The sequence below is a fragment of the Anser brachyrhynchus genome, assembly GCF_964034855.1.
Source record: "Anser brachyrhynchus genome assembly, chromosome: 3".
In the NCBI taxonomy this organism is placed as follows: domain Eukaryota; kingdom Metazoa; phylum Chordata; class Aves; order Anseriformes; family Anatidae; genus Anser; species Anser brachyrhynchus.
Genome location: NC_137696.1, coordinates 20,287,142 through 20,309,125, shown reverse-complemented (window position 1 = coordinate 20,309,125; position 21,984 = coordinate 20,287,142). Strand labels below are relative to the sequence as shown.

General features: G+C 33.8%; 1 protein-coding gene across 32 annotated transcripts in view; it reads right to left on the bottom strand.

The window, feature by feature from the left end:
• Positions 1 to 21,984, bottom strand: part of NRXN1 (neurexin 1) — a 725,132-nt gene that overhangs the window by 392,527 nt on the left and 310,621 nt on the right. For 22 of the 32 annotated variants that reach the window (XM_080583915.1, XM_080583904.1, XM_080583905.1 and 19 more), the window contains 2 exons: positions 16,622 to 16,825; positions 14,302 to 14,328 (listed from right to left, as the gene is read on the bottom strand). In XM_080583915.1, the coding sequence (XP_080440041.1) occupies positions 14,302 to 14,328; positions 16,622 to 16,825 (231 nt within the window). The remainder of the gene's footprint in view (positions 1 to 14,301; positions 14,329 to 16,621; positions 16,826 to 21,984) is intronic. The other 10 variants (XM_080583939.1, XM_080583907.1, XM_080583898.1 and 7 more) reach the window with 1 other exon arrangement.

Below are 21,984 nucleotides of genomic sequence, written 5' to 3'. Positions count from 1 at the left end.
AATTTTTTTAAGTGCACCCAAACATTAGGACTCTGACTTGTGAATCAGCAGATTCACTTCCACACACTACTTGTGTGGCTTTTAGTAAACCTTAGTTTATTTTTTGCAGTAGTTTTGACATTGCCACTAAAATATTAATCTGAATATGTTTAAGCTTTTTGTTTTGACAAAATAAGGTGCACTTAACACTTAAAACACCTTCAAATCAAAATCTTCAGCTTCATTTCACCCAAGCTACAGTGCATTAGGAAAACAGCCATTTCATTTCACAAGCCTGCTACCCCATTTTCTCATCCAGCTCCCCAGTTCCCAGAACACCACGTGAGCTGAGCCTGGAGTTTTTAACACTGAAACCTGTCAGTAAGAGAAACCAGACAAAGTCTGGCCACTAAGGAGAGGAGGGATCTGAAATACATAGACAGAATCACTGCAACAATTTACCTAGACATACAGAAACACTGAATAAATCAAATTATCTTGATAACCATTTTTATTTGGTTTTGGTTTTGTTTTGGTTTTGGTTTTAAGGATGATCCTGTGTAAGCTAGCATATTGCACGAGGAAGAATGAAGTGGCAAATTTTAATAAACCTATAATATAAAAATTTCCCTATGCATATACAGAATGTTTTAATTATAGAAAACTTTCTAATACTGGAATTTGGTTTCAATTAAAAATTCCCTTCAATTCCTATATAATAAAAAACTTTGTAAAACTGGTAGAGAATTCTGTCTAATTTATCTGAAGTTATCTGTGTTTATTGTGTTCCCTCCTAGAACATGAATATGATTAAATTATGATAGTACTGACTTGGAAACTGCTGTGTAAAATAGTATTAAGACTAACAAGAAACATCAATTTTAACCAACAATGGAATTCAATTTATTTTATTATTACTATTGTTCTGAAATGACTTGAATGTCCAATATTCATTATTTGTGTGACTAACAGAGTTTCATTTGTTACTCTGATTTGTGAGATATGGGTTTTTGAGGGGGGAAAAGATCCCAATATAAGTTTATTTTCTGCTTTATGAAGGCTAATGAATAATATTAGCAATAGATCTCTAAGCATACCCTCATGGTGGAGGAACCTGATATGAGTCTGAAGGTCCTTTGCTACTGTTTCCTCCTACTAGGTCTGCCCTCTTTCTTTCCATTTAAACACAGTGAAGGAAAAATAACCTAACTCACAATGTTTTTTGAAGAAAATGTTAGCACCCTTTTTTTTTCTTTTTTTTTTTTTTTTCTGAGAGACTTGGAATATATGGTGTACTTTGGTGAGGTTATAACTGACAAATGGGAAGAAGTGGGAAAAGCTTTGATCACATAGGCTTTCTGACTTTGATATTGACTGTGCCCATTTATATCAAGCCGTGACTGTCAAAACTCTAAAGTACATTTTAAAGATAAGTACAATTTAAGTATGCTTCTCGATGATTTACCTTTTTTATAAAAACATTACCTTTATGTTTAGGCAAAAATGAACATAAGAGAAAAGAAAAAAAAAACACACAATTTCATTTTATCATTACATATTGAACATTGTGTTAAGAATAAGCAGATTGGTAACTAGTTGGCACGCAAAGGAAAAAAAATTGGACTGTGACTTCATTTTAAGAATAAGTTCCTCTTAATTTACAGGTGTCTTCATCCCAAGGCACAGATGTTATAAGCTATGTAACATCTAAATCTCACATTCATATATATATTTTTTCTTTTTAATGAAAATACTAAATTATAGCATTTTGCCTATTTAAGTGTAAAGAGAATATGCTTAAAGATTTACAATTGTTACTTATGTCTTAAGTGTTTTAAAATATTTTTATAATCATCATGGATTAAAAACGATTTCTTGAGACTGCTTATTCTTGGATGCTTAATCTTGGACATAGACAGGATTAAAGCAAGGAACACTCAAATGAACATTTTAGATTATTTTCAGGAATTACAAATGTATGAATACAGAGAGCGATCTCTGTTCTATAAAGAGCAGCCTCCATTGACTTTGATGGGTATGGAATTGTTCTCTGATTTTTCCAGCTTAAACAACAGAAGACATACAAGATTTAGGCTTCTTATCCTGTACATTCCTAAACTATATCATAAAATATTCACAAAAACACTTTTGCTGATTTGTGTATTTCTTCATTACTATGTCATGTCATTTTAAGCTCTGAGTATGATCCTTGTAGTGTCCTCACTACAGTTATGAGTGCAGTGAGTTCACGATTGTTTGCATTTAGACCTTTTCAGCTTTTGAAGAACCTCCATTCTGGCTGCACAAGACTGTGTCCAGGATTAAGATTCTTAATGTTCTTGATGATATGGGACACAGGGAAGAGCACTCAGTATACTGGCAGTAGCAGGAACATATAAATTGTGTATGTATCTTAAGATATAAATGCTCCAGTATTATCAAAAGGGTAAACAATAGCTCTTTGAATCTTTCTTTCAAAGAAAAAAGAACACACATTTTTGTCAATGTATAATTGTGGTGATATTGTATATGTTCTTTAAACATTTCTTTCAGTTGAGAGAAGTCAGGTCTGATGTTCCTTACCTGTAGGAAACCAACATGAATACTATTCCCTATGCAAACTGGAATTTTTGGACATACTTTTTCAGTATTCTTGAGCCTAAAATACAATTTTTAAAAATACTAGATACTTATTCCAATAAAGATTTTGTTGGGAACAAAAGTATGGAACTGTCTCAGACATCACTTATGTTTGAGACTGCTTGAGACAACTTGCATATATTTAATATGGCATTTTATTAAAGGTAAATTTACAGCAACTCTTCCAGCTTTGTTACCCAGAAGACCAAAGTGTGTTTCTTTTCTGCAAATGAGGCTTTTTTTTTTTTCTGGTAACAGTAAGCAGCATTCTATATCAAGCTTTTCATGCTACATTTCAGCTGTTTCTGTCATTTTCCCAGATATATATTTAAGGTGACCAACTGAAGCTGTAGGCAACTGTGACACCTGCAGTAATGAGGTTTGGTTTTACTTTCTCACTGTTCACTTGCAAATTTTGAGAATAACAATATATACAGTCAAGCATTTTTTTTGCTATCTTTATCTCCAGGCTGTTGTTTGTTCTGTCTCTTGCATTGTAGTATGAAACTAAAGCTCAAGAACACAATGACTTTTAAAATTAATTAGATGAAATTGACTTCAATGTTGAGAGAATATCTCAAATGTTTTTTGCCATTTGTTTTCTCTTAAGAATTGTGCTCAGTGTCAGTAAATAACAGTTTTGGTATTGAAAGAAAAAAAAAAGGTCAATTTCTTGACAGAAGTTCCTACTTACAGTTTCTTAAAGTGCGCTTTGTATCTTGATTTATGTCATTTTATGAAATCAAGAATCCACACCAGTCTTTTCTAGCTAGTGTTGTTCTTACTCATAGCTGATTAGCTTGTCAACAGGCTTCCTAAGTATCATTTGTCATCTGCAAAATGTTAACTGGAGATGCAAGGAAAGTTCTTCCTCTGATAGCCTGTGGTGTACATATCTGCATTGTTCCCTTCTAAGAAATTCCTTTCAAAGTTGCTGTAATTTTACATAGTAAAAATGCACAGACAGTCATAGTATAATGGTAAGCATGACAAAAATTCAGCAGGTAATCTTCACATATACTTTCAGCTATAGTTCTTATATTTCGGTAAAACTAGAATTCCTTAGATGTTGTTAACATACTCTCTGTTCTTGTTATTCTCCATTGCTGATCTGATTTCCACAGGTCATCCATAAACAGTTTATGGAATATGAGTGAAAGATGGAATTGTTGACTTACCTATTTGGTCTTTCTTTTCCAGATAGATTTTACTATTTTTAAGAAAAGTCTTAAGGTGCAGAGACAGAGAGGAACTTCTAACTAATTAAGTGATATCTTTACATACATGCACTTCACTCCTCTGAGGAAAATCTCACAGAATGCAAAGTGAATGAGCAATAATACCAAAAAATTAGTATAAGCTACATTATCCAGAGCTCCCTTTTTTCTTTAATAGCTTTTTCCTCATTCCACGTCTTGGTCTTCATCTTGTGTCTTGTTGCTTCAGTACTGCCTAGACAAATAACTGCTGCAAAATTCTTTGCACAGTTCCCAAAAGGGACTGAATTTCAGAAAGCCAACTTTATCTTGATGTCTCAACTCAACAGAGTCATAACTCCTTTGAAGTGACTTGTCTGAAGGATTGAGGCCTAGAAATCAGCTGTAAGGGAGCATAAGTTAACCTCTTGACATGTCATTCAAAAGAGAATTGTGCTTAGATGGAAATTTTAACAACTACCTGAATATAATTTGTTAAAGTCATTGTCACGAAGACATAATAAGGAAGCAGTTATGTGGTTCCAGTAATAAGCTGAGTGCTTAAAATGTTATGATAGATGTTTCATGCATTTTAATAGACACAGATGCAAAATGTGCTAGATATGGTATGTTTTTAATATAAGAAACTGCTCTGGGTAGATGTTTTTAACACTGTTAGCTCTTCAGTAAAGTACATTGAAAAATGAATTACCATTCTTATACCATTAATGAAGAACAATATTGTAGCTAAGTGCTTACTAGACTTCATCAAAGTTGAACTTATGTAATGATGACTGCAGAGAAGTGAAGCAATGATAAAGTAACATACCGTTTTGAAACAGTTATACAGCTAAAGCTAATACATACTTACACAATATTTTCTGCAGGTGAAATAAAGAACTGGAAATCAAAATGCCACAGATGGCTCAGAAACCAAGTTCTGCAAACTTGTATTTACACAAATATGCAGAGAACTCTATTTCTACATTACAGCACTACATATAGAAGGACAAAAGCTCTCTGCACATGTACTTCTCATTATTGTCTATATCAAATCTCATAGATCTTTACGCTCAAGGAGTAAAATAATTGCTTGTCAGGGATTTATCCTGAATCATTTTAATTTAAGCAAAATTGCAGTTTGGTAACTTTTTTTTGCCCTCTTTGAACAAGAGGTAGTCAAGCTTTCCCTATGCAGCTTGGTTCTTTTAATCACACCAAACTGAGAAATACAATCTGATCAGATTTCCACTGAAGTCAGTAGCACTTATTTTTAATAATGTTGAACTGTTCTATTCATAATATCTATTATCTAGTGAGAGGAACAAACTTAGCAATTCACCTTACCGTACTTCAGACTTACTGGAATGCTCACCGGTTGAAAACCAGTTGTCTCATTCCTTCTGTCAAAATTTCCCTCTTCCTTAAGTGTTACATACATGAACCTTTTTTTTTTTTTTATCCCCCCCCCCCCCCAAAAAAAAAACACCAAAAAACAAACCAGCAAAAAAACATGAACACTCATCATACGAGTTCTTTACAACTATATACTAGGACACAATGAAGGCTGTGAACCTGTGATCTGTTCATCAGAAAAGCAGTATCTACCTGAAGAAATGGCAATTTGTTTGGTTTTCCTTGAAAAGTTCTGGAGATAAGTACCGTAGCATTGATTTAGTAAGGCATCCTATTTGGAAAAAGTCCTAAGCATATTCTTAATATACTTACTTGCTTTCTGAATCAAAATATTAATGATTTTACTATTTTAGGCAGATTCATTTGGAAAAATACTAACCAAGTCTCTATCACCTGAAATAACCTCTTCAAACTGTAATCCAGTAACAGAAAGACTGAAGTGTTTTTCCACAGAATTCTAATTTATAAGCACATTTAAATGTTTTCCACAAAAGCATTAACAAATGAGCATTACAACAGCATCATTCCTTAGAAACAGTGTTCTAAGAAAGAAACAAATGAAGTGAAAAATCAATAAAGGTATTTATACATGAAATATGACATTTCCAATATAAGTATAAATTTAGAAGCATTATCATCTGAGCCATGTTGAGTTACTGTTGCTACTTTTTCTTAATACTGAATGCTAAAAATGATTTTCTTTTAAAAGCGCTACAGACCAAAATTTCCATCAAGAAAACTCCTGACATTAAGTCAAAAAATTATTCTCAATGTTTGGTAAGTATGAAGTAGAATTAATTAATGGTTTATCTAAACTATTTGACTGTTTTTAACTGTTAACTAAGAATGTATTGTTTTGTTTTGTTGTTTCTTTGTTTTTGAGTATTTACTGAAATATTTCCTTGTGAATTCCACTGCCATCTCTGTGATAACATTCTGATTTTCACAGAATCTCATTACATAGTTTAGAATGATTATATGCAAGATAGATGTATATATTCTTCCTTTCACTGGCAGTATTCTGCTTTTTTTGAATAGTGGGTATAAACTGATGGTAAAATGATTAGGAAATGAAGTTGCAAAGTTGGAAAGGAAATGGTGCACAAAACAAAAGCAGCCATTCTGGATTTTACACCTGAGTTTTGTGTTGTCTTACATTCTGGCTTTGACAATGACCAGCAACTGATGTTTAGAGAGGACTGTATGCTGCAAGCTTCTAGCAGATTGTAGTTTACAGACTTTCTGAGCTAAGGCTGAATCTAGATCATCAGGTTTAATGCTAATGATAAACCTTTCTTCCATGAAATACTGTTAAGAATGTAACAATGGCCTGGCCAGGTAATACCAGAAGCCCAGCACTATGTGTTCAGCGGTGGCTAACTCTATAGTAATAGACTATAACTCTATAGTAATAGCCACTCTATAGTAATTGCTAATTTAATGCAGTTACAGCTTCCAGTGACTAACATCTCATAGACTGCCTGAGAGCTACAGGAAGTGCCTTATCACATTAAGTCCTCATTTATTTCAATTTCATTCTACCTATTAACTTCTTGATGCTTTTCATGGCTGTGTAATCATAACATATCAAAATATATTCCCAGATTATTTATTTATTTATCTTGCCAAGCTCCTCCATATAGGAAAGCCAATCCAATATCTTGTTGCAGTACACTGTATTTTTCTTATTTTAGTTCGTCATGTGGAACAGAAACTAAAAACGCATACAGCATTCAAGATGTGGACAATGACTGTACAACAGCATAAAGATTTTTTTCTGTTCTGCTTTTACCTCCTTTTCCCATAGTTACTAACATCCCTTGGGACTTCTGGTCACTTCTGAGAACTGGACTGTTTTACATGAGATATATTTACAATGACAGCACAATTTCTTCAGCTCAGTACTAACAGAATCCATTGCTGTAATTAAATTACTTTTTCTAGTATGAATTACTTTGTACATACTGATATACAATTCCACCCACCATTTTACTATCCAGTCATTCAGCATTTTGAAACCTTTTAGAAAACCTTTATGTGCAGCATTTTATCTGATTTTCCTAAATTATCTAATTGCTTCAAATACTGTTATCTCAATGTTCCTTCTCTTTGCCCAATCACGTATGAATATGTTAGTAGAGATTCCTGTGGGACCATTAGTAGCAGAGATTTCCTGTGAAATGACTGCCATGGCAGCCCAGTTTATCAACAAATGAGTGATATTACATGAGCTTTTACATATTCTTCTCCAGAAGAAAAAGCATTTAATAAAGGAAATGGTTTAGTGATGGGAATCAGTAGCTCAGGTTGATGGTTGGACTTGATGATCCTGAAGGTCTTTTCCAACCTAAATGAATCTATGATTCTATAATTGCACACTACTACTGAGGAGAACATAATTCTTCAATATCCCCACAAGATTAGATTATAACAGCCACTTTCTGTCATGACAAAAAATGGTGAGGATAATTTAAATCACCAATCCTGGAATGTTGTTAAATCATCTTGCTTCTCAAATGCTAAATAAGAAAATTATAAAAGTAGAATAAGAGTAATTTAGGACCTGCTATTCACTAAAAACTTGCTTTCTACTGCTTCTTCCCATTAGAATAGTAGAAAGGTCAAGTCTACTTCTGCTGAAAAGTCCTTTTACAAAAGATGAGATAGGACCCATTCATATAAATCTAGATTTATTAATTCAAGACAATCTATTCATATACACTTAGCACATCCTGGAGACTACTTTGCCCCGGTTGGTAAAACAGTCTGCTACATGCTTGTGGCATTTTGCTTTCCCTTCCTCTAGTGGTCCTCTTGTCATCAGTATTTCAGGGATCTGCTCCCCATTTTCCTTCAAGAGTTCAGCCTGAAGTTTTGGGAGAATAACTTCAGTCTACTCCAGATCATGCCCTTGGGCCCTGTTGATAATATTTTGGCAGCATACCAATATTTAAAAAGAAAGCTGATCCACACAACAGACATGTTTTATAAAGCGCTACATATATACTAAATGGAAAACTATCTATACCTGGCCCTGTAAAATTCAGTGATATGCTGACATATCATAACTGGAAAGTATACTGCTTTTCAGCAAAATCTTAAGGTTTCTGGAAACACTCATGTGGCAGTACTTAAAAGTAAGTCTTAGTATCTGATTATCTGATACCCAATGATTTTTTTCACCTTGTAATTAGTGAGATTCCTTATTGTCATAATTTTCAAATTTACTTCCATAACCATGTTTTGTTTTTTTTTTTTTTTAATGTTTCTAGCTATTACAGAGCACAACACTGCCTTGAGAAAGCCACAGATACACTAATGCTACATATTTGATTTCTGGGGCTCCTGTTAAATAAATTATATATTTAAAGTACCACAAGCAGAATGTAGGTCTTAAAAGAAAGAGAGAAAGATGGATGAAAAGAGTAAAAAGCAAGGAAAAAAGCATACTGAATCCTCTATTGTCAGACTATATCCATATGAAATTTCACAAAAAGACACAAAACAAAACAGATTGCAAATGTTTATTACCTTATGTGAATGGTCAAAGAGCACAGTATCCCCTCAGCTTATATCTCGTAGTGTGTAAATACTTCATGATGCTCAGTTGGTCTTCCTCAAGTTCAAAACTCCCTAAATGGGCCTCACTATTTCCTAGTTAGAACCTACAGCTTTTTTTTCATGAGACACATTCAGGAGAGAAGGAAAGGAGTTATGATGTGCTCAAGTGAACATGCAGACATTTACCCAGAAACCCTACCAACATTTCTGTTCAGATGCCTGAAATTGCTTTTCCTTAACTGATACAGATTAAGCATTCAACATCTCAAGAAGTGATGCCTTTGCCTTTCTGTTAACATATGTTTTTTGTTCTGTTTTTTTTGTTTGTTTGTTTTGTGTTGTTGGTTTTTTTTGTCTTTTTTTGGTTCATGCTTAGATGTGGGCCAGATATATTCACTTTGGAACAGCACAGGTTTGCATTGCTGAAATAAAAGCAAACGCTCTCTACCAGTGGTTGCTTTTCTGCTGTCTCCACACCATTCCTGCCTCCTGCCACTGCTACTGTATATTATAGCAGGTGTCCATAGATGATAATGTGATAAAACCACTCAGAAAATTTCAGTAAATTAAAATTAACAATTTTCTTCATGGGTCACTTCTAGTCAAATTCACCATATGGATGCTTGAATATTTGTGCTGTCAGCAAAGCAATAGGCAATGCAAGGACAGGACCAGCAGAAAAAAGGGCTAGAACAACACAACTTTAAAGTAAATGACAAACTTTTTCAAAGATAGATGAAATTCTGCAGTACAAAACACAAAGAATGGTATGCAGAGCACTGAAAAACAGTCAGCAATGGCCCTGTCAGTTCCCATTACCTTCTGATCTAAGTCATTCCTACCACTCAAGGAACAGAGATGACTTTTTCAGAAATATTTTTAAGTGTTAGCATCTATCAGTATCTGTGAAAAGCCTACTGCATTTTTATGACTTTTCATGTATTTGGTTGAGATTCTTATACATGTCAACACTGTTCCCAAAACATGTTATTTTCAACTATCTGTGCAGAACTCCCAAGCCTATGTGTGCTAAGGACAATTCTAAAAATAACTGCTACATACTTTTTATACATTTAAAGAAAGTCAACCTTAAAACAAAATCCACATATAGCAAGTAACACGAACGAAAGTACAACTGTTCCTGCCTAACATGAGGGCAAGATGAAAGGCTTATTCATCAGGTCAGGTCATAGACCTTGCCGTAGGTACTCCCAAGGAGCAGAAGCAGGTTACAAGTGAGGGGAAACAGAAACTACTTTTCATCAAAGAAAGGTGGGCAAACAGATTATAGGAAGAGGGGAATTGCTTTGTTATCACAACTCCAGTAAGCAATCAGTATGATGGAGTTAATGGCATAACTTGTGCAGCATCTTCACCCTGTATTTTACAGAGAATTGAGGAATCAGAAGGATCTTTCTTAATTGGCTTCTGTGACTGCACAGAATAAATTACAGGCTATCCGATAATGTTTTAGTCCCCTTGTATATGTTCAAACCTATTTTTTTTCCCCGTCTAGCTGTTTTCAGCCTTAATTCACAAGCCAGTGCCAGAAATATAGATACTGGATGGTGTTAGTACAGATTCAGGACTAAGTACCAAGGACTCCAGTGGGACAGCCTTTGAGTATAGATGTAGACTTCCTGTTTCATATGTCTTTTAACCTGTTTTGCTTAGATGCAGATGACAGTCTCTATGAAAATATAGCATACCTATATTTGTTCATTAGGCATTCAAAATCTGTTATGTATGTCATGTGAATTTCACAGGATGAAAATCTGTCTCTAAAACATACTAGGAAAAAAAATATCCATTCTATTCAACTGGATTTACTGGTCTTTTAATTGCAGACTGAAAGGCATAAATTATAATGGAAACAATGCTACCCTGATATTTAGAATCCATGTGAAATTGAGTATCATTTAGGAAGGATCAAGATCTGCAAGCCATATTCAAACAAAATACTTCAGTGGTATTTTGGGTATATAAAGGAATACAGGATAGATTTGATCTTAAAATGGTGTACGCAAAAAGGAGAAAAGTGAGCATTGTATTAGGTGTAATAAAGTTCACAAGATTTGAATATCTAAATAAATAGCAATCTATGCAATGTCTCTCACACAAACTTGCACAGACATTACTTCCCTCTTCAAGGGAGAAATTTAATTTTTTATGCATTTCTCTGTAGGAAATTTTTAAGAATTAGCTCATCAGTTTTGTATACAATGTCTAAGAGCTGTAGAGCAATCAACGTAGAGTTGTTTGTACAGAACATCAAGTGTCAAGCAATCCTGCACATGAAGGATTTCTGTTATTTTAACCATCATCACTCACCTTAGTCATGTTTTTAAATGAATGTCTGTGAAAAGTATGACTGAAACAATAGTAGCCATTTTTGTTTGTAATTTAAGTTTTCCCCTTTCTTCTGATGTTGGTCTTAACATTGACCTAAATGTACCTGCAGTTTAAAAGGACCATTTATTTCACTTGTTTGATGGACAATTTTATTTTGTAAACTTTCAGTCTGAAGAACATCCTGTAGTGATTTAAAGGTGAACAAAACCAACATTTCTGGAATGGCATTTTCTGATTGACATGGGAAGGAATTTCTAGTGGTATATGGTTTTATAAAGATACCAATCTTTTAAGCTAGCACAAAATAAAAATAGCTTGACTTTAGCATGTTACCCAGTTCTTCAAAAATGGCATGATGCGAACAGTCTCCATAATATTTTTAATGAGACGCAAGCTCAGTAATAACCTGACATATTATTAACATTTTGAAAATTTTAAAAAATATATATTTATTTCATATAAGGAAGACCACAAAATGCCACCTCTTCTACAACACAGGACATTAGCTAGAGGTGAAGTCATGCTATGACAAAGTGTAGTACAAATTGCTACAAAACTCTGAGCTCTGACTAGCCAGTTATGCTGGTCATTTGATTGCATTGAGCAGAAGCCAACTTTCAGGCTGCTCTCAAGGGAGAAGGGGAAAAGGAAGTGTAACATTTTATTCACTAGTTTTTCAATTCACTGGAGGAAACTAGGTGCTTACATTCATTTTTTTCCTTTTCTTCTCTCAAAAAAACACCATTTTTGTTTACGTTTGGTTTTACATTTTTTTTAAAGTTCTTTCTCCAAATTCAAAACAGAAACTTTCATCCTGATCTTAACCGTATTATTGCTACTATAGTTAAAATAAATGGCATTTCAGTCCCACTGTTGAAATTACATTAAGATTCTTGATTTCTAAGCAACAGAAATGGAAAAATCTGAAAATAGCTTCCTAAACATGAAAAACAGATCTACTTCTAGCAACATAAAATCAGGATTGGTACACATCCAGCTCTCCATAGATTGAAAGCCACAAAAGGGTAGCCATTGAACTATTATAGATTTTAGCAAATTAAGACTCAAGTTGTGTATGCTGTTGCTTTGAGACAAATTGTGTGTGTTCCACTAAAATCCATTATGTTGTTTAATAAGAAAACATATTCTAAAGAATGCTTAGAGCAATAATTCTTCATCATCTAAAAATTAAAACACAGAAATCACTTATGAAATGTTATCTGGTTGTTGAAAAACTGCAGCGAGTACTGGTAAGAAAGTATTGTAGTACTTACCAAAATAGGTAACAAAAGCTCACAGAAATCTGTCCAGTACACAAGCAACAAAGGGAGATGGAACTAATCATGAAAGTTCATTTATAATAGCAAAAAGGTTACGAACAAACTGTAAGGAAAAATAACTTTGAGCATTTGCTGCGAAGAATATTTTGTACAGAAGTTATGCTACTTTTGTATGAGACCAAGAAAAATTCACAACTGCTAGCTCAGTTCAGTAAACATATTCCTGCTGTTTACAGTCCTCTAATTGGAGGCTTATTACTTACTTACTCTGTATTTGCAGGTTCTCTTTTGATGCAAAACTTACTTGACAGTGGATCCTGGAAATCATTTTAATTTATTTTTATGACACTTCATTTTGTTTGAAAGAGATTTAAAAATATATTTATTGTGTTGTGGGTCTATCAACATTTTTTTTCACCTTATTCTTTTTCAGAGGAATTTTATTAAGGAAGTTAAGAAAAAAAAGAATGACTGCTTTTGCTAGGAAAAAAAGAGAATTTAGCAGCAGCAGATCAACTAATTATACTTCTAAAAAAGCTGCTTGCCTTATACTTGGATTTTTATTTTTAATTTTTTCTATTTGGGACTTGATCCAGAGAAAAAGTGTCCTACAACTGACATCAACAAAATTATTTTTTTTTCCAATGGACAGTAGGGAAACTAATCACCTTTAAAACTGAACGATTTAATTTATTAATTTATTTAATTTTAAATGAGGAGGCTATATTTATGCCTTGGTACCTGAAAGCATTTCCTGTACTGTATTGCAAAATCTGTCTGTATTTAAGCATGGTTCAGACTAAAAACTTGCCCCAAGAAAACTTTGTTTTTAAAGACAATTTAATACAATCCCTATTTTTCTTTGTGGACTATAAAACTATTATGGGAGGTTATTTTGGTGACTTTTGGGAAGCTATTTACACTACAAATTCTAACTACTATTGTTGCTTAGCTTTGCTTTTATTTGCATAAAGCCAGTCCATGGCTTGCAAAACCTGTTGGAAAGGGAAAGGAAAAAAAAAAACCCAAAACTCATATCTACCATACTTACTATCAGTACTTTTGTTGACACCATTCAGGAATTCCATAGACTCAAAATAAAATCACAGTCCTTTTTCTCCTTTCAGAATATAGCCTCTTAATCCAAATAATATCAGAGAAGTTAAAATTTAGTCCATTCATCTGGCAAATGTTTCCCTCTGTTTCATAAACATGCATATCACAGAGAAAAAATGTTCAATTTAAGGTTTTTACATGATTAGAGTGTAAAAAATCATCATAGAAATACAGTTATTCTCAGAGTTAATTATGTCCTTACAGTAATATATTGTGTTCCCATAAAACAATGGCTTAGCAAAACCAATTGTTATAAGCAGCCAGTTAATACATTTAATTGTCTAGGAAGATTATAAAATAGAAATTCTCGTACTATGTTCTGACAACCTCACCACAGGTTGGAGGTAAAATGTCAAGAAAGCTTGATAGAAAAGGGAAGACGAGGGGGAAAAGATGTGACAGCTTATCAGAAATGTTGGTTTAAAAATTTGATAGCTACTGTCAATAAAATAGCCTGGTTAGCGGAATGCAGTACTGCAGGTAGTTACTGCGCTATTTCCTCTGCATATATTTACAGCCTGTAGAATCATTCCTTTTTTAACATTCCAGTTAAAAGTTATATCATATAGGAAGGAAAAACAAAAACAAACAAAAAAAAAACCCACCAATGTATATGATGACTTTTTACACACCGATAATTAATCATCACATTTCATTAATAAATTATCAAGCACTTGCAAGCTGTCCACAATCTTTTTCATCTAGTTTGCATATTTTATAATGGTGGAATAACATTTTAAAAAGTTTGAATAGGCACTTACTGGAATTACAGTTAATCCTGATACAGTCTAGATGGGGAAGAATAGATGAAAAATGAAAATTTATCCTTCAAGGTAATAGCTGCAGACATCCAATAAAATCACAGTCCACCCTTCCGGGGACAGACACATGCAAATATGGCCACTCCATATCATCGGTCTTTACATACTGTTATAACCCAGATATACTGCGATAAATCTTTATAAATAGAAACGACAAATAGGGTAAAAATGGCCAATTTCAAACAAAGCTACATGGTGACAAATCTAAGCGAAAAAATCAGATTAAATGTCAAAGATGCTTAATTGAGGCAGGCTGCAACCTTTTCCCCATCTGTGAAAGAACAGTTAATTTATCTTAGCGCAATTAGAAAGTGCTCCGTCACAATGGGTTATAGAGCAAGCCAGGCCACAGTCAGACACCTTGGACAACTCTTGTATAGTATACCTCAAAGGCTGATCTTTAACAACTAAATCGTAAACTACAAATTTCATTTTCTAGGCCTATAAATAGGGTTTGACACTTGTTTATTTTTTATTTTTTAAAGTATAGAAGTAATAAAAAACAGTGACTATATTTAAAGCTACATTAATACACAGAAAATAATCACATATTGTGACAATTAGAGAACACTGTCTGTTTTCAAATTATTTACTTGCCTGACTTAAATAAAAAAAAAAAAAAAAGAGAGAGAGAGAAAGAAAAGAAATGGGTTGGGGGAGATAAGAAGAAACAATATTGCTAAAGCATGGATTTCTTGAACTATGTAAGTAGGCAAAACCTGACAGACATAGCGTATTTTGTAGAGAAAGAAAATGACCTGATCTGTACTGTGCTGGGTTATCTGCCTTTATCACTGAAATAAAATAAAATAATAATTAAAAAATAAATAAATCTCTGCCATGCTATTTGGTTTGTGCAGCTACTTCTGGTATGTACCTTTGAGGAACAGATATACCATTAAACCTAGATTTTGTTTCCATATAGCTGAGTTTGTCATGTGTCGTCAACCGCATCAGAAAAGTGGTTACAAACAGCAAAGGACCAGCAGCGGCATAGCCCCTTTTACAGAAAACGAACCTGCGGGAGGCTCCGCGCTGCCGCCCGGCGCCGCAGCGCCCGGCCGCTTGCAGGATCCCCAGCTCGACACTAGAGGGTAGTGCAAGAAAGGAGGAGACGGGGAAACCCTTCGCTTCTCCGCTCTGCAGAAGTCTAAACACCACGACAGTGTTCAGTTTTTTTTGTTTTGTTTCGTTTTTTCATAAAGTGGACGGATAGGTGTTTTGTTTTGTTTTGTTTGTTTGTTTTTTTTCATTGTTTCTGGGAATCATTTTATCTGCTATGATTTAATAATATGTTTATCTATATACTTAATTCCCTTAAAAAAAAAAATCACTCCAGAGTGTGAATGACTTCATTGAACGTGCATTTTCCTAAGTGTACTTCTATTCTCCATCAGGTCCTTTCTTAGATTTATACATAAGCATGAGAAAAGGACTTTAAAATTATTATTTTTACTATTATTAGTACTATTTAACTAGAGAAAAGCATAACCTAACATTTTGTCCATCGTATTTCAAAATAGGAAACCAATTTTCTTTGCTGTTGTTGTTCTTTCTTTTTTGTTTTCTGTAAAAGGGTTTGTGCCTCCTGTGTTCACATGGCTGTTTGCTGAGGGCCGCAGTCTTTGGGCATTGAAGGGTTGTGTTATTTTTTGCAAAAATACCACCACAGAACTGTTTAAAAAATAGAAGATGAGTTTACTGTAGATTTGACAGCTAAAAAAAGGAGACCACGAAATCCATCAGTGGAAATTATAGTTAATTGCAATATTTTCAGCATTAAAAATAGATATTCTTTAAAATATATGTATGTTGTACATTAGTTGGTGGACCTAGAAATGAACTGAACTATGTACATGTTGTTTCTTCTTGCACATTCAAATTGTGGAATTTCTACTATGGATAAGTTGAGGAGGGACACCAGTCTTCCACAATGAAGAAAAATAATTTCGCCTAAAAGTACCACTGATGAACTAGTCTTCTCTTTTTAGAATACACAATAATACAAAAATATTGTGATGGAATATGTTAAGACTATATAAAGAATACAAAAATGCAAAAAAAAAAAAAGAAAAAAAAAGAAGTATAATAATGGGCATGTATTTGTGTGTGTATGTACATATGCAAATGTTGCATCAACATGTATTTATATAACATTTCAGTTTATTTTTAATGTTAAAACAGGCTGTTTCATAAATGTTTGCAAGCAAAAAGAAAAATGTAAAGAAAATGTTAATTTCTTGGAGGAAGAGTTTGTTACCTAGGTTGACCGTTAGTTTAACTCGTCCTGCATCCAACTCTAATCGGAGGGTATCTGCAGATTCCCTAGAAGTAGTTGCCATTAAAATGCCATAAGCTCGCTGAGACCTGAACCGTAAAGAAACATCTTCTGCCTCGGTATGCATCACAACAGGGAGCTGTATTTTCATAAACATACTTCCATCATAGCTTAAAATTGTTGCCTCTGAAAACATAAAGTAGAAAATCAGTTATTAAAGAAGTATAATGTATTTATTAACATTGCTCAAATACAAGGTGATAAATGTATATCACACAGCATGACACAGAAAAATTACATATTACAATTATTATTACTGTCAAACATTAAAAAAAAAAAAAAACACTTGTGTTTCTTTTAAAAGCACCAAAATATTCTACAATTACTCTGTTAATGCTTTTTATGCATCTTCAAACAGATGGGTAAAATCACCTGTAAATAAATGATTGCCAGACTGGGCCTGTACTATGCAAAATATATCAAAGCCTGTAAAAGGTATTCAGGTAAACATTACGATTTCTTAGAAGGTCATATCTGACTGTCATCTACCTAGATAAGTGCTTTAGGATACTTTATGTATAAATCTATTGAGATTGCTACTACCACAGTTAAGATTATCATCCAGTTAGCAAAAAGAAGCCTTAAGTCATTAGGGTGAAAAAGGTGACTACCACAAGTAGTTTGCGTAAAGCACAGATTGCTTCACAACCATGATGACTCAAGTATGAGAGAATCAAAAATGTGTGTACAGACATGACAACACCTCAAGCTTAGGATCAAGACTGGACTTGGCATATTGAGGGTAGGATATGAAAACCCCTGAGACAAGCATGTAACTGTCAGCTTCAGACTGCAGAAAATGTTCCCAGCAATAGTCTCTGGCACAGAGCAGTGGTGGGCCATTAGAGCCCAGAGCAACCAGCCGCAAGTCGTCTTCTCCCAGACTCAGTGCTGGTAACAAGGAAGGAAGCAGAAGGACCACACTGGTGGAAAGGAAGAAATGAAGCAGAAGGGTTACAGCAGGACACAGCAGTTCAGAGAAAGTGAAGGCCGTTATTTGTTTCTTAAAGTAAAGTGTAGAGTCATGAAGACTACACCAGACCTCCAGCCTTTGTTAGGAAAAGATGCAATCCTGAGGCAACATAAACCCACTGGAAAAAAAAAAAAAAAAATCTACTCGCCCAATACTAGCACAAATGAGCAACAAGGAAAAAGAGCAGGCAGGCAGCAGATCTAAGGAAGGCACAGGAAATGTGAAATAGCACTTACTTCCTAGGAAGGAAGGAAGGGAGGGAGGATTTTTATTGATTTACTTATTTGTTATTTTGATTGATTGGGGATTGCTGAGGGAGGAGATGGATTACAGTTAATTCCTATATCTCAATCTTTAGTCTGGCACAAAAACCTCTCAAGACCTTAACCAGGGTAAATGCGATTTAGGTAATTAAAGAAGTTCAAGCATAAAAATTTAAGTCACGTGGTAACATGAGAGAAAGCAAAAAGTCTTTTTATATTTTCTATTAAAAAAGACATTAGTACAACGTGTATTTCATAAACTAAGTAAAATCAGATTAAATGTTACAAGTTGAACCACATTCAACAACACTAGAGGTCTTTGCTGATAAATTATCATCTGATAATATAAAAGGTGTTAGAATCAGCACTGGTACTATTTGCTGGCTTTTTCTATAACTATTCAGTCTTTTAGAAAATGACAGAAAAAGGAGAGAAGGAACTGTCTTAATTTAATCAGAGATGACCTGTGAGTGTTTAACATCATGGTGAACAGACCTGATGTGATTAGATACTCAATCCTCCTAAACCTTACTGTGCCAGCTATTTTGGAAACAGATGTTCCAAGAACAAACCAAGGAGACTGAAGAGAAGATCAAATGACTTAAAAGCTTTGGGGCAACCAGGAAACCCCTTCATGTCAACTAGCTGCTTTCAGAATGGGGAGCTCTGAGTATATTCTCTCTTATATATCTTATATCTTAGAATATATAAACTCTTATATATTCTAAGATATAAAGGTATCACAGAAAAAAAATAAATTAAAAAAAAAATAGCAGGAAGCAGGGATTCAATCAAGATTTAGCACTGCCCTGAGAACCATAACTGAAGATCAGTGATACTACATATCCCTAAAATAGAAAAAATAATAATGTTTAGTTCACTCACTTGAAATGGATCTTCTGGTAAATACATTACTAGGAAAACCTATTTTTAAATCATTATTAAATTATTATTATATTGTTAAATCATTATTAAATGATTGCTATGTTATACATACAAGTTGATGGTCTTTTGACAACAGTGTGCTTCCCTTTAAGGACAGCAAGCTGTGATTTGCCATCTATGCAACTTAGCATCATTTCCACTTCACTCAACATTGTTCTCAGGTCTGCAAATTTCCACATTCTGTTGGTCTTGGCTGGATAGAAGACATCTAGTAGTACATGTAAGAGACCTTTGAGCGTACACTAAGTTCTCTCTCCCCTCATAGATGTCTTGTAATGTTCATGGATATGCCTACACTACTATAATCCTTCAGAGAGAGAGGTTTGGATTTGGACAGTAACAAAAAATAGTTTCCAAGGTAAAACAAAATGTGCTTGTTTTGACTTTCTTATAACTAGAGATTTTGTTTCAGTTGTTTAACACAATTGTTTCCACCCTGCAATTGTTTCAGCTGCCTAGAATGGCCTATTAATTTGCAAGGCCTATTCAGTAAGACGGCAACTTGAGCATTGGAGAGGCAGCAAGGGTTATACCAGTCATGCGAAACTCAAAGAAACAGTTTGGCTATAAGCATGTATTCATTTTTGCCTAACTTGCTTTGGACCAGCTAATTCTTATTGGCTTGTGTGCCTCATCTTTCATTGAGATCTACACTGCTACTCACTGAGATCTACTCTACTACTTTACTCATGTAAAAGTTGACAGTGTCTTTTTTCTTCTTGTTCATCTAATTATTAGATTACATGCTAATTCTTGCTCAGAACGTGCTATTTGTTGATAGAGTTAGAGTCTCCATGGCAAGAACAGTAGCTTTACTATCAATTCAGTGGGGAAACATGGCAATGAAAAGAGAAATATCAGAAAAAAACTTATCACACTTTATCAACCATTTTTGGGGGGCAGGAAATAAGTGCACGCAGTAGAGTTATTCACAAGAAATGAACAGTAAGATATCATGCATAGACTGATAAAAAAAGATCTTATACATTCCTTCTTCAATATATTTGTAAAGCTGACATTGGAAACTCTTGCTACTTCCATGATAAACAAACAAACAAACAAAAACCAACCAACCAAAAAAAAAAACCACAGAAGGATTCTCTTCTCCTTTTTTTTTTTTTTTTTTCCCCCTTCAGATTGTTTCTGATTAAAATCTCCACGGCTATTCTTTCTATTCTAATCTATTCCTTCCTATACAGATATTACCTAAATCAGCAACATGTCAGTCACCACAAACACATCAGCTAATACTAGTATGAGAAGAGATTCAGGATCCTCATTTTTCTTACATTTTACAATCAGGTTTGTGTTGGTTTTTAACATGATGCATAAATGCTTACTGCAACTTTATAAATAAATAAATAAAACCGGATCTTGTTTCCTCTGGACCCCTTGTGGTGCTTCCAAAGTCAAGTCAAAATTATTTTTTTTCCTGCTTTTTCAGTTTCAAAGTGTTTGTAAATGCGAGGACTGTTTTACAGCCCACAGAGCCATTTTTAAAGCATGAAATCATCCTTGGTGTGTGCTGCCTATTGAATCACATACAAGCTTTGCCTCAAAATGATAAATGATACAGCCCAGAGCCATGTCAGGAAATATGTGAACAATCCAAAGCATCAGTAATTAACTATTCAGATTTGTTCTCTTTTAGTTACAGCAACAATATCCTGCCTTGAAAAAAAAATCACTGGTATATATATATATATATAAAATTACAATCCTATAAACTGTGTGGGTTTATTCAGGTATATCAATGCCTACTGACAAACTTTTTTGTGTTTGCTGTTTTTATTTTATTTTATTGTTTTCTTTCTTTTATGCACTTTCATATACAACACTCAGCTAACTGTTGCTTGTATGTTTTCTATCATGGCTACTTTAATCCATCTGGGCCCTTTGCTTCAGCCTTGATAAAACATGAGGAACCTTTCCATCGACCTGATGGGAATAATACCTGATATGCAATTAATTACGGGATAATCTATAAACAGAAGGCAAAGTGATTCATCCCAATTTCTACAGCAGTATTATTTCAGGACTGAGGTCCTAAGCTACACAGTAAAGGAACTAGAACTTAAACACTCAAGACTAATTATTTTATGCAAAACAGGGATATAATTACCATAATCATATTTTGAAGATAGCACACAATTCTTCATGAAAATCTGTCATCATATCATCTGTGGGTTTCCTTTGTGTTTTTTTTGTTGTTGTTTATTTACTTATTATTTATTTAAAGCATCCAGAGATAATGTAAAGGAGTGAAAACTGTATTTAATGTATATGTGTATATGCAGATGCTTTGCATGCACAATGTGTACATGTACACAGACACACTAATTTAAATATATTTTCTCCTCAGAAATGCCACTTTGACAAATCTTTGCAGACCTACTTTTTCCTTACCACTGTTTGATGAATTTACTCTTGTACATTGTTCCTAGCTATCAAGTCAAAAAGCATACAGCTGCAAAAGGCAGTCACATATTGTGGTCACAATGGAAGTAAGATAGGAAACCAAATTATATTGCTGTGACAGCTGTCTGTCCATCTGCTATAGTTTTAATAATCTACTAAAGCCAATCTACAGATTATACTGATGTTTAAGCTTACAAAGAAGCATAATATCAAGAATAACTTGCAACAAGATAAAAAGTAATTAGATATGAAAAATATTAATTTTAAGTATCCAGAAATTAAAATTGAACTGAGTTGTGCACCATGGTTTTTGTGCACCAGACTTATTTCGGATGTTGCATTATACAAGATACGTCCACATATGGATGTTAGTACTCCTATTTGGGGGGAAATAATATAAAAAAAATAAATTGTAGTAAATGGTAGCTACACACTTAAGTTCAATGCAGTCATCTTAATCATTTAGCCTTAAATATCCCAGTTGCTTAATCTCTAATATTTTATTCTAACAATTGTCCTATGTGTAGAACTGTATTGTCGAAATGAACATGTTCCTATTTTGCTTAAATTAGTTTGAACAATTATAATTGTGTTACTTACATCACCAAATACAATAGTTTATCAGTTACTGCACATGAGTAAAAGTTATAATATCTTTGGTAGGATGTCAACACATTGCTTTCAGA